This window comes from Neomonachus schauinslandi, chromosome 16, assembly GCF_002201575.2.
Source record: "Neomonachus schauinslandi chromosome 16, ASM220157v2, whole genome shotgun sequence".
In the NCBI taxonomy this organism is placed as follows: Eukaryota; Metazoa; Chordata; class Mammalia; order Carnivora; family Phocidae; genus Neomonachus; species Neomonachus schauinslandi.
The window spans coordinates 33,294,487-33,307,654 of NC_058418.1; the positions used below are offsets into that span (position 1 = coordinate 33,294,487).

At 43.2% G+C, this 13,168-nt stretch overlaps 1 protein-coding gene across 2 annotated transcripts; it reads left to right on the plus strand.

The window, feature by feature from the left end:
• Nucleotides 1-3,992: 3,992 nt before the first annotated feature.
• Nucleotides 3,993-12,632, plus strand: GINS3 (GINS complex subunit 3). Of its 2 annotated transcripts, XM_021704285.1 has the most exons (3): nt 3,993-4,259; nt 10,436-10,669; nt 12,275-12,632. In XM_021704285.1, exons 1-3 carry the CDS (start codon nt 4,074-4,076, stop codon nt 12,503-12,505), a joined length of 651 nt encoding a protein of 216 aa, XP_021559960.1. In that variant the 5' UTR covers nt 3,993-4,073; the 3' UTR covers nt 12,506-12,632. The 2 variants fall into 2 exon arrangements, with proteins under 2 accessions (XP_021559960.1, XP_044778234.1); XM_044922299.1 differs by lacking the exon at nt 10,436-10,669.
• The last annotated feature ends 536 nt before the right edge of the window (nt 12,633-13,168 follow it).

Here is a 13,168-nt window from a genome sequence, read left to right on the forward strand (position 1 = left end):
TTGCTTAATGTTTTAAAGGAAAATAATATCACCACTCTAAATAAAGAACCACTAATTCATTCAACAAATATTTATGAAGTGCATAATATGCACGACGAAGTAGGGATATAGTAATTAGAAATACACTTCAGGAATCCCTGCCCTCGTGGAGCTAATGTTCAAGTAGGGGTGACGGATAAGAAACAAGTTAAAAAAGTAATATATATAGAACATAAGAGAGTGATAGTCCTAAAGGGGAAAAAAAAAAAAAAGAGAGAGAGAGTGTCAGTCAGGGAGGGCTAAAATTTTGGATAAGGTGGTGAGGGAGGCCTCGCTGAGAAGGTGACTTTTGAATACAAAGACCTGAAAGGGACCACCCACGTGGAAATCCAAGAGAAAGGCAATCCAGGGGGTGGAAACAGACAGTGCCAAGCCCTGAGAAATCAGTGTGCCTGCAGCTTTCAACCATAAGGAGGTCATGGGCAGAGGCAAGACTAGACAGGAAACTGTTGCAAAAATCCATGCAAGAGATGATGTTGGTGTGGACCACAGTGATGAGAAATAATCAGATTGCTGATGGACCAGTTATAGAGTATAAGGGGAGATGAATAAAGAAAAACCCTAGAACTTTTGACCTAGGAAGCAGCTGGAAGGATGGAGTCCAATATATTTCTTCTTCTTCTTTTTTAATCCCTCCATAGATCCTCCCCCATCCCCCGGATCTGGATTTCTGTCACTTGCATCACAGTCTCCCCACTCAGAGGAAGAAATTTAGAAAGAACCAGTATAAAAAAAAAAAAAAGATTTAAAGTTGCTTTTGGTTTTGCTGATCTAAAGTCTGTGTGTGTCCCACGGTTCTAGGACTCTGCAATCTTGATGACACTGGGAAAGTTAGTATTGTTTTTTTTTTTTTTTTTTTCAGGGATCCAGCAGACACCTTTGGAATACTGAAATTCTGTATAAGGTAAATACACTGAACACACTCTGAATATCGTAAATATGCTGAAATCCTGTCTAGTGCAATTCTGGTTCATAGATTGATTGGCTGGGTAGTAAGGAACATAAGCTTTCGGAGAGAAAAGAAACATTCCTGGCTCTTAAAATATAGGCTATAAACAGATCTATATTTGACAAACTATGTACCACTTGTGTCAAGTGAATTAATGCAATTGTTTAGCATCATAAGCTCAAACTTTAATTTCACTTTTTCTGGCTTACTCAGTAGTTCAAAAAGAGGATAGATTAAACAGAGCAAAAATACACAAGCAGTGAATGAGTTTCATGGTGAGCCAAGACATCATGGAAGAAAAACAAGGTAATCTGGTTTTATCTTAAACACTGGCCGGTTACTTTAGTATTAAAATAGCTGTGGTATTTTTTGGTTTAGAGCCAATGGTCTCTGTACAAAAATAATGCCTTTCTTGGCACTGATAAATCATTAATCATCCATCTTAACAGTTTCAACATCAAAAATAGCTTACTGGCCTTGTCAGTAAATAACCTGCATTGCCTTCAATTAGACAAATTAACATATTCACTGTATCGACACTATAGTCATTTCATGAAATTATAAATATTGACTATGAATTATGTTTACTTTTACATCAGATAGTGTAGCAAACTGAACATTTAAAATATGATAAAGTTAAAGGCTCTCTTGTAACTACCTCTAAATAGAACCTTAACTGAAGGTTCAAGGTGGTTTCTCTGCAGGGCTGCAGACCTACCTGTCTAGAGGCTCCTAGACTCCATCGTAAGTGCCATACCAAACTCATCTGTTACCCCAAATTGCCCATATTCCTGTGCTCTGTATATCTGTTAGTGACATCTCCATCCACTTGGTCAACCAGGTTAAAAACTCGAATCACCTTTGACCCCTCTCTGCCCTTCGCTTCCTATATCCAATTAGTTGCCAGGTATTGCCCCCTGAACTTCCAAACTGACGTCCCTGTATTGAATCTCTCCCTTCTTCACCCCACTGAGGGAATTCTCTTCTTAAAGCTCAGTTTTATGTTGTTACTTGCTCAAAAATCTTACTGTTTTCTATTTCCTATGGAATAGCCTAAATTCTTTAGCTCCCAAGGCTTTCTACAATTTGGCCCTGATGCCCCCACCACCTCTTGTTTCGATTACACCAGGATTTAATTCATAAGGGTGACTGAGTAATGACAGAGTGGTCATTGCCATTGAAATAAGTTTTATTGCTCACTTTCCCAAGAGAAGGGGGCACATTGTGCCATTTAAAGCCACACAGGGAAGTACCAGGGTCAGGAAGGAAGCAAAAGGAGTGAGAGGAGAGCATGACCCAGAGCCTCTATTGTGGTTTCTGCGGGAAGAAATGGGTGAGACAGAGTAGGCAAATTTAAGTGAGCTTAGGATGGGATACTTTGATTAATGTCAGTGGACTCTGGGCTATAAAAGGTGTTCTCACTGTCCAGTATTCAGCCGTGGGGTGATTTAGGGCAAGGGACCTGAGAGTTAAAGGAAGTGGTTGGGGATATAGGCTTTTGACTGTTTGGTTAACGGAAAGTGTGTTCACAGACAAGTTGTTTGTTACTCTAGGAATTAGCTCACCCAAAGAGGACAGCTCCTGGGGGGGGGCTAAAATCCCAAGATGTCACAGCATCTTAAAAAGCAGGGAATAAGAAAACATGATTAATACACATCTCCCTTCCCATGAACCCTTTGCTCATAGCTCTACTAACCCCAGAAAATGCCCTTCTGTATGAAGTTCTACAGTGCATCTCTCAACACTGCCACTGCCCACACCTGTGACTGAAGAGCTACCAAGTCTGGTAGCATGTAACTATAAACCGTAAACATAAAACTGCCAGTTATTTTACCAGCAAAAATAGGTTTATTTGGAAATAGCAGAGAATGACCATCCAGCGCAAGCAACCTATGGCAAAACCAAAGACAAGATCAGAGAACACATGAGACTTGGCTCATTTATGGAGGAGAGGGGCACTTGGGGAAGCTGTTATAAAGAAGTCCATTAGAGTAAAACAGAGGAGTTCAACGTACAGTGGCTTCTCATTGGCTGAGTTGTGGCTGTTTCTCATTGGCTGGGCCTTTGGAGGAAAGAAAACCTTTCTTCCTCTTGCTAAGGTAGTAAAATTGTATCCATGTGCAAGGTCCTTCTCTCCCTGTTGGATTTGTAATTGGCAAAGAGTGGTAGGGCATGAGAGCTCCCCCTGCTGAATCTCCCGACTCCATCTTAGTGAGGTTTCTCTTTATTAATTTTCACATAACCATGATCCCTTCCCTACCCCTTTCCCCCAACTAGACAAGCGATTGCACCTGACACGGGAACCCATCCAATCTATAGGGTGGCAGGCAACATATGGCTGTTACGACCTTCTTCAAAAAGACAAACTGGGCCAATCAGATTTCCTCTTTTAAGGTTCAAATTAAGGCCATGAAAGGAGATTTCCAGCGGATGGTAAGGTGGACTGGGAGGCCCTGAAGTAAACTCAGGACCTTTGTGAGCCAGACATAGCCCCAGTGCTTTCCCCCTCTCTCCTCCTACTCCATCCCTTACCCATGCCAAAATACTACAAATAGTCCATAACTCTCTAGGGCTAGTGCTGGAGGTTTTGTTCTGTAGAAAATAGGCCTGACTTGATCAAGCCTTAGACGGAGACCACAACGATGCCCTTTTATAAGACCCCAAATGTGTTGCAGTGTTTTTAACTTCATGTAAACATTTAAAGGACCACATAAACAATCTAGTACAAATGCATCCAGCAACTTCAATGGGCATTTCCAGCTCCTTTTTAAGGCTCCCACACTGAGCTCACACTCTGCGCGTTAGAAATCTTCCGGGGGCGGGTGGGGTACTGCGCCCCGCCCCTGATCACGTGGGACCAAGTCCGCAGGTTGTCGATTGCTTCTGCCTGGGCAAACCCTCCGGGATCGATTGCTCCGGTCTGGCCCGTCCCCGGAGCGGGAAAATTTTCAATCCAGCCTGGCGGCCGCAGCAAACCCCACACCTTTCACAATCCTGACCTGCGTCCGCTTTTTCAGGCTTTTACATCCCGGACTCCCGGCATCCCACCAGTGGAAGCGGAGAAGTTCAAGCCGCCGCCGCTGCCATGTCCGAGGCTTATTTCCGGGTGGAGTCGGGTGCGCTGGGGCCTGAGGAGAACTTTCTGTCCTTGGACGACATCCTGATGTCCCACGAGAAGCTTCCGGTGCGCACGGAGACCCCCATGCCTCGCCTCGGCGCTTTCTTCCTGGAGCGGAGCGGAGGGGCCGAGACTGACCACGCGATCCCTCAGGTAATCCTTTAGGCGCGGGTTCCTCCTGAAAAGACTACAATTCCCGGTGGGCCTCGCGGCCGCGCCCGAGCCGCGCTGCCCCTTGGGATTTGTCGTTTTAGGGGGAAGCTGGGCTGTACGCACACACGAGTTCTATCGGCCGGTCTCAGCGCGCTGAAGTGGTTTCTTAGCTTTCGCCTCCTGTGTGAAACCAAATTTATGCTAGGTGGTCTCTTTTCATTTTTGAAACTGTCCAAATTGAACAGTGCCCCCACCCGCCCCGTCCTGTGTCGAAGGCTTAAGGATTGGCTACTACTGACCGCTTCAGGATCGGGGTTCTGATCCTGTTTGGCTTCTGATACGTCTGGGAACCGCAAATTGCTAGATTGATTCCTGCGCAACGATGACGGTATCAGCAACTGTCTACCGAGGGCTTTAGTGCCGGCGTGGATGGGGTGGGGGAGGAAATTTTCCCATCTGTTACCCCTTTAATCCTTCAACGACCCTATAGTTAGATAGGGTTACGCACTAGGAATCTGAAGCTCAGAAAGGTTGTGTACCTTGCCCAGGGTCCCACTGCACATGGTGAGCTTGGGATTGGAGCCTGGAGCTGTAGGACTTCACACGCACGTCGGTCCCAGGAACGGGCTCGTCATGGTTATTTTGTTACCTCCTCTTTAACCTACATTTTGTTTGGAAGGGTGTGTTAGTTTGGCGTGTTTGTTTTAGTTTTTATCAAAGTAATGCATGTACAAAGTTGGGGTTTTTTTTTAAGATTTTATTTATTTATTTGACAGACACAGCGAGAGAGGGAACACAAGCAGGGGGAGTGGGAGAGGGAGAAGCAGGCCTCCCGCGGAGCAGGGAGCCCCATGCGGGGCTCGATCCCAGGACCTGGGATCATGACCTGAGCCGAAGGCACACGCTTAACGACTGAGCCGCCCAGGCGCCCCTGCATATACAAAGTTTTAAAGGTCAAACGGTACCAACAAATGTATAACAAAAAATAGTGGGCCCTGCCTTGCTTTTCCCCACTTTTCCTTGCTCCACCTGGTCTGTCGACTTTTTAAATAGTTTCTTTAGGATTTGCCTCTGTGTTTCTAAATAATAGTCTTAAGCTTGTTTTCTTGTCTTAAAAAATTAAGACATTATTTCTGGGCTTTGCATTATAGTAGATAAGGATTTTGTTCTCGTACATACTGCTGAGCAGAGATGTGCTGCCCATACTTTATTCATATTGCCTTCGTTTTACCAAATGTCCTTTTTGTGTTCCGGGATTCCATCCAGGCCACCCCATTGCATTTAGTATCCCATCTCCTTAGGCTGCTCTTGGCTGTGACAGTTCATCAGATTTTCCTTGTTTTTAATGACCATGACAGTTTTGTGGGGTGCTGGTCAGGTAATTTGTGGAATGTTCCTCAGTTGGGATTTGTCTGATGTTTCCATCTTGGTCAGACTGCAGTGACAGTTTTTGAGGAAGATCACAGAGGTAAAGTGCCGTTTTTATGACATCATATCAAGGATGCATACTGTCAGCATGGCTTATCACACTGATAGGAACCTCGATCACCTGGCTGAGGTAGTGTTTGTCAGGATTCTTCACCATAAAGTTACTTTTTTCCAGGGCGCTTGGGTGGCTCAGCTGGTTAAGCATCCAACTCTTGATTTCGGCTCAGATCATGATCTCAGGGTCGTGGGATTGAGCCCAGAGTTGGGCTCTGTGCTCGGAGTGGAGCCTGCTTAGGATTCTCTCCCTATCCCTCTGCCCCTCCCCACCTCTCTCTCTCTTTCTCACCTGCTCTCTCCTTCTCAAAAAAAAAAAGTTACTTTTTTCCACCTTTCCATACTGTTCTCTTTGGGAGGGAGTCATTATGCACAGCCTCACATAAGGAATGGGGAGTTATGCTCTATTCTTTGAGGGCAGAGTGTCTACATAAATTATTTGGAATTTGTGGGAGATTTGTGTAGGAGGGTTTTTAATGACATATTGAATTTCATTCCTAGATGTAGGACTATTCAGATTTTCTGTTTCTTCCTGTGTTTCTCTTGGTACATTGTTTTCTCTCCTAGGAATTTGACGATTTCATATAAATTTCCAAATGTAACAGTATAATGTTCAAAATATCCTTTTACTATCTTTCTGACATCTGTAGGATTATATTGATGTCTTGGTTTTTATTCTTGATATGGAGAAATTATGCTGCTTTCATTAGTCTTGCTAGGAGTGTATCAAATGCATTAGTCTTTTACTTTTTTTCTTCAAATTTTTATTTAAATTCTAGTTAGTTAACACACAGTACAATATTAGTTTCAGGAGTAGAATTCAGTGATTCATCACTTACATACAGTACCCGGTGCTCGTCACAAGTGCCCTCCTTAATGCCCATCCCCCATCTAGCCCACCCCCCCACCTACCTCCCTCCATCAACTGTCAGTTTGTTCCCTGTGGTTAAGAATCTGTTTTGGTTTGTTTCCTTCTCTCTCTCTCTTTTTTCCCCCTCCCATATGTTCATCTGTTTTATTAGTCTTTTAAAAGAACTAACGTATAGTTCTGTCAGTTTTCTTCTTTGTACCTTTGTTTTCTAAGTCATTAAGTTCTTATAATTAGTTCTTTCCTGCTACTTTCTTTGGGCTTAATTTTGTATTGTTTCCCACCCCCCACAATCCTGCCCATGCATTTTGAGATGGGTCCCTGGGTCCTTGATTTTTCAGCCTTCCTTTATGCGTTTTTTAGCTCTACATTTCCTCTGAGCACAGCTTTAACTGCATTCCACAAGTTTTGATTTCTTGTGTTTTATTTTCATATCAGTGAGTTCAAAATAATTTCTAATTTCCATTGTGATTTCTTCTTTGACTCATGATTATTTAGAAGACCAGTGCTTAATTCCAAACATGTTGGGATTTCGCTCTTCATCTTTTTTATTTTTGATTTCTAGTTTAATTCATTCTACTATGGCCAGAGAATGTAGTCTGAAAAATTTCAGTCATTTGAAAGTTAAGGCTTGTTTTATACTGCAGCATAAAATCCATTTAGCCATTCTGTATGCACTTGAACAGCTGTGTGTTATGAAGTCATGGTGTGTGATAAATAATGTAAGTTAGATCAAGTTTGCTATTTGTTTTGTTGAGGTCTTCTATATTTTTACTGGGGTTTTTTTGCTATTATTTATCTAAAGAGATATGCCAAAGTCTCCCGCTATGATTATAGATTCGTCTGTTTCTCCTTTTACTTCTGTCAGTTTAGACAGATACCTATCTTTTTCTTGTGGATATGATGATCCTTTTGTTATTGTCAGATGTCCCCTTTATCTCTAGTATGCTCCTTTCTTTTGACTACTATTTGCATGGCATTTTTTCAACCTTTCTGTTTCTTTATATTTAAAATATATCTCTTTTAAGCAGCATATAGTTGGGTTTTGGTTTTATTCGGTTAGACAATTTTCCAATTGGTGTATTTAATTTGTTTACATTTAATTTAATTATTGATATATTTGTGTTTACTTTTGCCTTCCTATTTTTTACTTTGTGTCCTGCATTTCCTTATTTCTTCCTGGGATCATTTTCATTCTCCCTTCAAGATTTCCTTACTCTGTGTCTTCTGGTGATAAATTCTCCATTTCTGTCTGTACAAGGGGTCCCCAAGACCAACCCCAGGTTTGATGATTCACTAAGAGAACTCAAAGGACTCAGCATACAGTCATTCTTATGTTTAAATTTTAATACAATAAAAGGATACAGAGTAAAATCAGCAAAGGGAAAGGGTATGTGGGATGAAGTTTGCAGAAAATTGGACACAAGCTTCCAAGAGTCCTGTCCCAGTGGAGTCACACAGGATGCATTGATTTTCTCCAATAATGCATTATGACAACATGTGTGAAATATTAGTGTACCAGGGAAGCTCATTAGAGACTCAGTACCCAAGGTCTTATTGAGAGCTAGTTACATAGGCACTCTACCTAACATATACCAAGAGTCCAGGCTCCCAGAAGAAAAGCAGGTATTCAACATAAACCACATTGTGCAAACTGTTTAAGCACAATGAGACGCTCGTATCCATTCTGAGAATAGTGGGAACCCTCCTGAAACCCAGGTTCCAGGACACCCACCAAGGACCAACCTTGCAAGCAGGCCCTTCTAAGGAGGGCAGTCTTGGGCTTGCTCTGTTAACTTTCTGCATGTTTCCTGTGTGAAAATGCCTTTATTTCCCCTTTGCTTTTAAAGGATATTTTCACTGGGTATAGAATTTTAGATTTGCAGTTATTTCAGGCCTTTTTAAAAGATGTCATTCTAGGGCACCTGGGTGGCTCAGTCGGTTAAGCGTCTGCCTTCAGCTCAGGTCATGATCCTGGGGTTCTGGGATCAAGCCCCACATCAGGCTCCCTGCTCAGTGGGGAGTCTCCTTCTCCCTCTCCCTCTGACTGCTGCTCCCTCTGCTTGTGCTATCTCTCAAATAAATAAAATCTTTTAAAAAATAAATAAATAAAAGATGTTCCATTTTCATTGTTTTGTGTCTTCCATCATTTCAGTTGAGGGGTTGGCTTTGACTCTTTTAGCTCTTTTTGTAAAGGAGATGTGTTCTTACCCCCACCAGCAGTGCTTTCTGAGATTTTTCTCTAGGTCTTCATCTTCCAGCAATTTGAGTAAGATATGCTGAGTTGTGGTTTTATTAGTATTTTTCCTACTTGGTGTTCATAATATTTCTAGAGTCTGTGATGTGATATCTCTTTAATTTTGGAAAATCCATGGCCATTGTCTTTTCACATACTTCCTTTGCTTCAATCTATTCCTTCTCTCTTTCTGGGCTTCAAATTACATGCAGGTTAGACTCCATTTCTCTTTCTTTCTTTCTTTCTTTCTTTCTTTCTTTCTTTCTTTCTTTTCTTTCTTTTCTTTCTTTCCTTTTCTTTCCTTTTCTTTCCTTTCTTCCTTTCTTTCCTTTCTTTCCTTTCTTTCCTTTCTTTCCTTTCTTCCATATTCCATAGACGACTTCTCATGCTCTTTTCTGTATTTTCTTTCTATGCTTCAGTTGGATATTTTCTGTTCACCCTTTTTTCAATTCATGACCCTCTATCTGTGTCAAATCTGGTAAGCCAGTCAAATGTGACTTAATCTATTGAGTTCTTCTTTTTTTTAAGTGGGGAGGGGCAGAGGGAGAGAGAGAATCCCAATGGGCGGCTCAGTCTCATGACCCTGAGATCATGACCTGAGCCCTGAGATCATGACCTGAGCTGAAATGAAGAGTCGGATGCTTAACCGACTGAGCCACACAGGTGCCCCTCCCCTGCATTGAGTTCTTAAAGTTCAATTCTTGGATTTCTCAGATCTGGAATTTCCATTTGATTTTTTAAAATTTATTTTAAAGTTGGTACCTAATTACTCTTGATATTTGGTACAGAAATTGGACTTAATTGTCTCTCTATCCTTTTTTTTTTTCAAATCTTGGTCCCTTATGTTCTGGCTGCTTTGGCAGCCTTGAACTCAACATTTGTCTCCCCAGCCCTGGGAGGTTGGCTAAAAGCTCTGCTCACACACACTGCAAAGCTGAGTCCACCTTTTGCGACAGTTCTGCTCTGTGAGAGTTCTATGCTGTTGTTACCTCTTTCAACTTAGTTAGGTTTGACTTTTATTTTTTTGGATATTTCTCTTAATTTCTGGTTGGTCGTGGCTACCTCACCATATTTTCCAATTCTGCTAAGGCTTTAAAAATATAGAGAGATTTATCTTTTCTGCCATCTCTGAAGTGGGATACAGAGGAGCTGTGGTCTGAGCTCAGGCTGATCCTGTTTTTCCTTATAGCCCCCAGCACCCAGGGTGGTGCTTCTTAGCACATAGTAGGCCCCCAATAAGTGTATATGAGGAATAGATATTGAATATTCAAAGAAAGCAGAAATGTTTATTATATTTCTGAAGTGTCTGCAATTGGAAGTTTTTATTTATGTGAGTTAGAAAACTTTCCCTTTATACCACATTTTTGTTCTGTACTGTGCTTTTGTTGAATAAATCCATTTCTCTCACCATTCCATCATAACATAAAACTTCAGTTTTTCAGCTCACAACTAGATCTTCTGCGTGTGATAGCCTTGCCCCCAAATAGAATAGGCACCACTGATATTTGCCCAGGGCGTGTGTATTTCCTTTCTGCTGCACACATTTACTATGTGATTTATCGTTAAAACCGGCATTCTTGTCTGACGCAGGGCTCAAAGCTTGAACTCCCCTTGTGGCTGACAAAGGGACTTTTTGACAACAAGCGGCGGATCCTTTCTGTGGAACTTCCCAAGATCTACCAACAAGGTTGGAGGACGGTGTTCAGTGCTGATGCCAATGTAGTGGACCTCCACAAGCTGGGGCCCCATTTCTATGGGTTTGGCTCCCAGCTCCTGCATTTCGACAGTCCAGAGAATGCAGACATTTCCCAGTGTCTCCTGCAGGCAAGTGATTGACCTGAAAACCTAGGGCCCTGCACGTGTGCCAGGAGCCCATGTGGCAGCCAGCAGACTTCACTGTTCCCCAGGGAAGAGTATCATTTATACAATTAGTTTATTCGTTTTTCCACATCAGCCGACAATTAGACTGGGTTTATACATACTTAAAAATGATTGGTCTGCGGCTCTTCATATTTGCTTGTTTAGAGTTGGGATCAACAGGAAGTCCTAGAAATAAGAAAGGGATGATGGTTGATCACAGGGGATGGGCACGCAAATGCACCAGCCCAGCCCCGGGACGGGCCTGAGCGCTCCTGTCAGGAATGCGCATGTTGCTTGCTCTGGGGTTAAGACGTGTGTCATTTGGTCAAGCTGCTTGACCTCTCTAGGCTTCTCAATTTTTCACCTGTTAAGTGGAGATATAATAGCGCCAAAATTATCGCACCACAGTGAGATTATGTTGTGCTATTTCATAAATGGTATCTATTACTGTTATGTTCTTATGTTATGGACAAGACAGTGTTATACACATAGTACCATCCTTTACGATATGACCTTATTTTAACTTTTTATTCTGCTAATATGAGAAGAAACCACCTTTTCTACCTGTTTACTCCCTCATTTCTAGCTCTATATAAGCGCTGGTGGCTGAAGACACATTTTCTCCTCAGACCGTGCACATGCTTTCCATCAGGCTCAAGGCTTAATTGGGGTAACGTGTACCGGTGGTTTTTAATGTGGATAGTTAAGAAAAACTTCATTGCTCTCTATTCAGATAAGGAAGCCAATACACAGACTATAGACCGTTGGAGCTTAGGAAACTGTTGTGAGCAGAAAGCTAAAAATGAGAAAGACCCATTTGTCTTACAATGTCTCCAGGACATGTTCTTGAACTGGAACACTGCCCTTTGCTAGTGAGTTCCACGTTTTCTTTTCCCATCACTGCTTTGAAGTCCTATAAAGTTGCTTATACATAAGGTGATGTCACCATGAGGCAGTGGAAGAAACTGAAGCCAGGGGTCATGGCTTGGTCTCGGAGCCCTGGGGTAGAGTGACACCCCTAGATCACATGTGTCTCTGTCCTGCTCTCAGACTGAAAAAAGTAGAAAATGCATTCAATTAGATCAGGAGTCTTCTCTGTTGAAACCTGCACGTGTCACAGTACATTATTATGGCCTTTGTCACTAATAACAATAACGCATAATGCTTTTCAAGGAGCTTCCTCTTGCCAGCCATTTGCAAGATGCTCCACGTGTGTTCCTTCATTGGTTTCCCTAACAACCCCTTGGATTTTCCTAACAGTCCATTTCACAGACGGGGAAATCGAGGCATGGTGACGTGAAATAACTTCCTCGAGTGGTAAAGGCACCTCAGACCTCCTTCCAACTGAGTCCTACACCAAAGTCTTTCCCTTCGTGACATCTAAGTGTTCAGGGATGGTGCGCCTGGCTGGCTCAGTCGGTGGAGCATGCGACCCTTGATTTCAGGGTTGTGAGATCGAGCGAGCCCCACTTGAACTTGGCGTAGAGATTACTTAGAAATAAAATCTTTAAAACGAAAAGGTTCAGGGGTAAGAACGGATCTGAATTCTCTCACTCCCTTCTCCTTCAGACATTCATTGGACGCTTTCGCCGCATCATGGACTCCTCCCAGAACGCTTACAATGAAGACACTTCGGCACTGGTGGCCAGGCTGGACGAGATGGAGAGGGGCTTGTTTCAAACAGGACAGAAAGGACTGAACGACTTCCAGTGTTGGGAGAAGGGGCAGGCTTCTCAGATCACAGCCTCCAGCCTCGTTCAGAACTATAAGAAGAGAAAACTCACTGACATGGACGACTGAAGGCCAGAAGAACACAGAAGTGCTCCCACTGGAGGGAAACACCCTGTGTGTCCTTGATAGGAGCCTCGTTGACCTTGTATAGGACCAGAACCATGTCCCATGTCCTGACTTATTTCCCGCAGCCGTCCCGGAAGTGGTACCATCTGGTTGGGGAAGGACGTGCCGGAGGATGTCCCTGGCCTATAAGGCACATGAGACTGTCCCACCCTGCTGACCCACAGCCCAGGCCTACTTACCCCATGAACCCCCAGCCGGGGAGACACCAAAGTCCTTCATAAAGAAGGATGGTTAACACATGCATCGAAGTACAGTTGGAACTGGGATCTCTTGTACCCGGGAGTGTGACAGCCTCCAATGTCCAGTTTCACTAGCTCCAAAGGACAGGTACAAATGGGCCATCTCCGCCTGCTCACAAATGTTCTCTGGAGCTTAACTGCCCCATCTTCCTCGTGGGTGCTCAGAGGACAGCACTCCCAGGTTGCCGGCCTTACTTGTGTCCCCTGCCTGTGGGGAGTTACCCCAATTTCCAAAGACAGTTGCCAAGAATAAAGAAGAAAAAGGAGAAGGCAGATGAGTGGCGAGGCTTTTACTAAAGGGAAAGCATTGCTTTCCTCGTCTGTCATCGGGGCTTTGGGGTCTGGACGTCACAGATCTCTGCAGTCA

What these genes read in the sequence shown, in the direction of transcription:
- GINS3 (XM_021704285.1), top strand. Translation starts at nt 4,074, where the DNA reads ATGTCCGAGGCTTATTTCCGGGTGGAGTCGGGTGCGCTGGGGCCTGAG. An exon ending in CTGACCACGCGATCCCTCAG is followed by an intron (nt 4,260 to 10,435) that starts GTAATCCTTTAG and finishes TGTCTGACGCAG; the next exon opens with GGCTCAAAGCTTGAACTCCC. An exon ending in TTTCCCAGTGTCTCCTGCAG is followed by an intron (nt 10,670 to 12,274) that starts GCAAGTGATTGA and finishes CTTCTCCTTCAG; the next exon opens with ACATTCATTGGACGCTTTCG.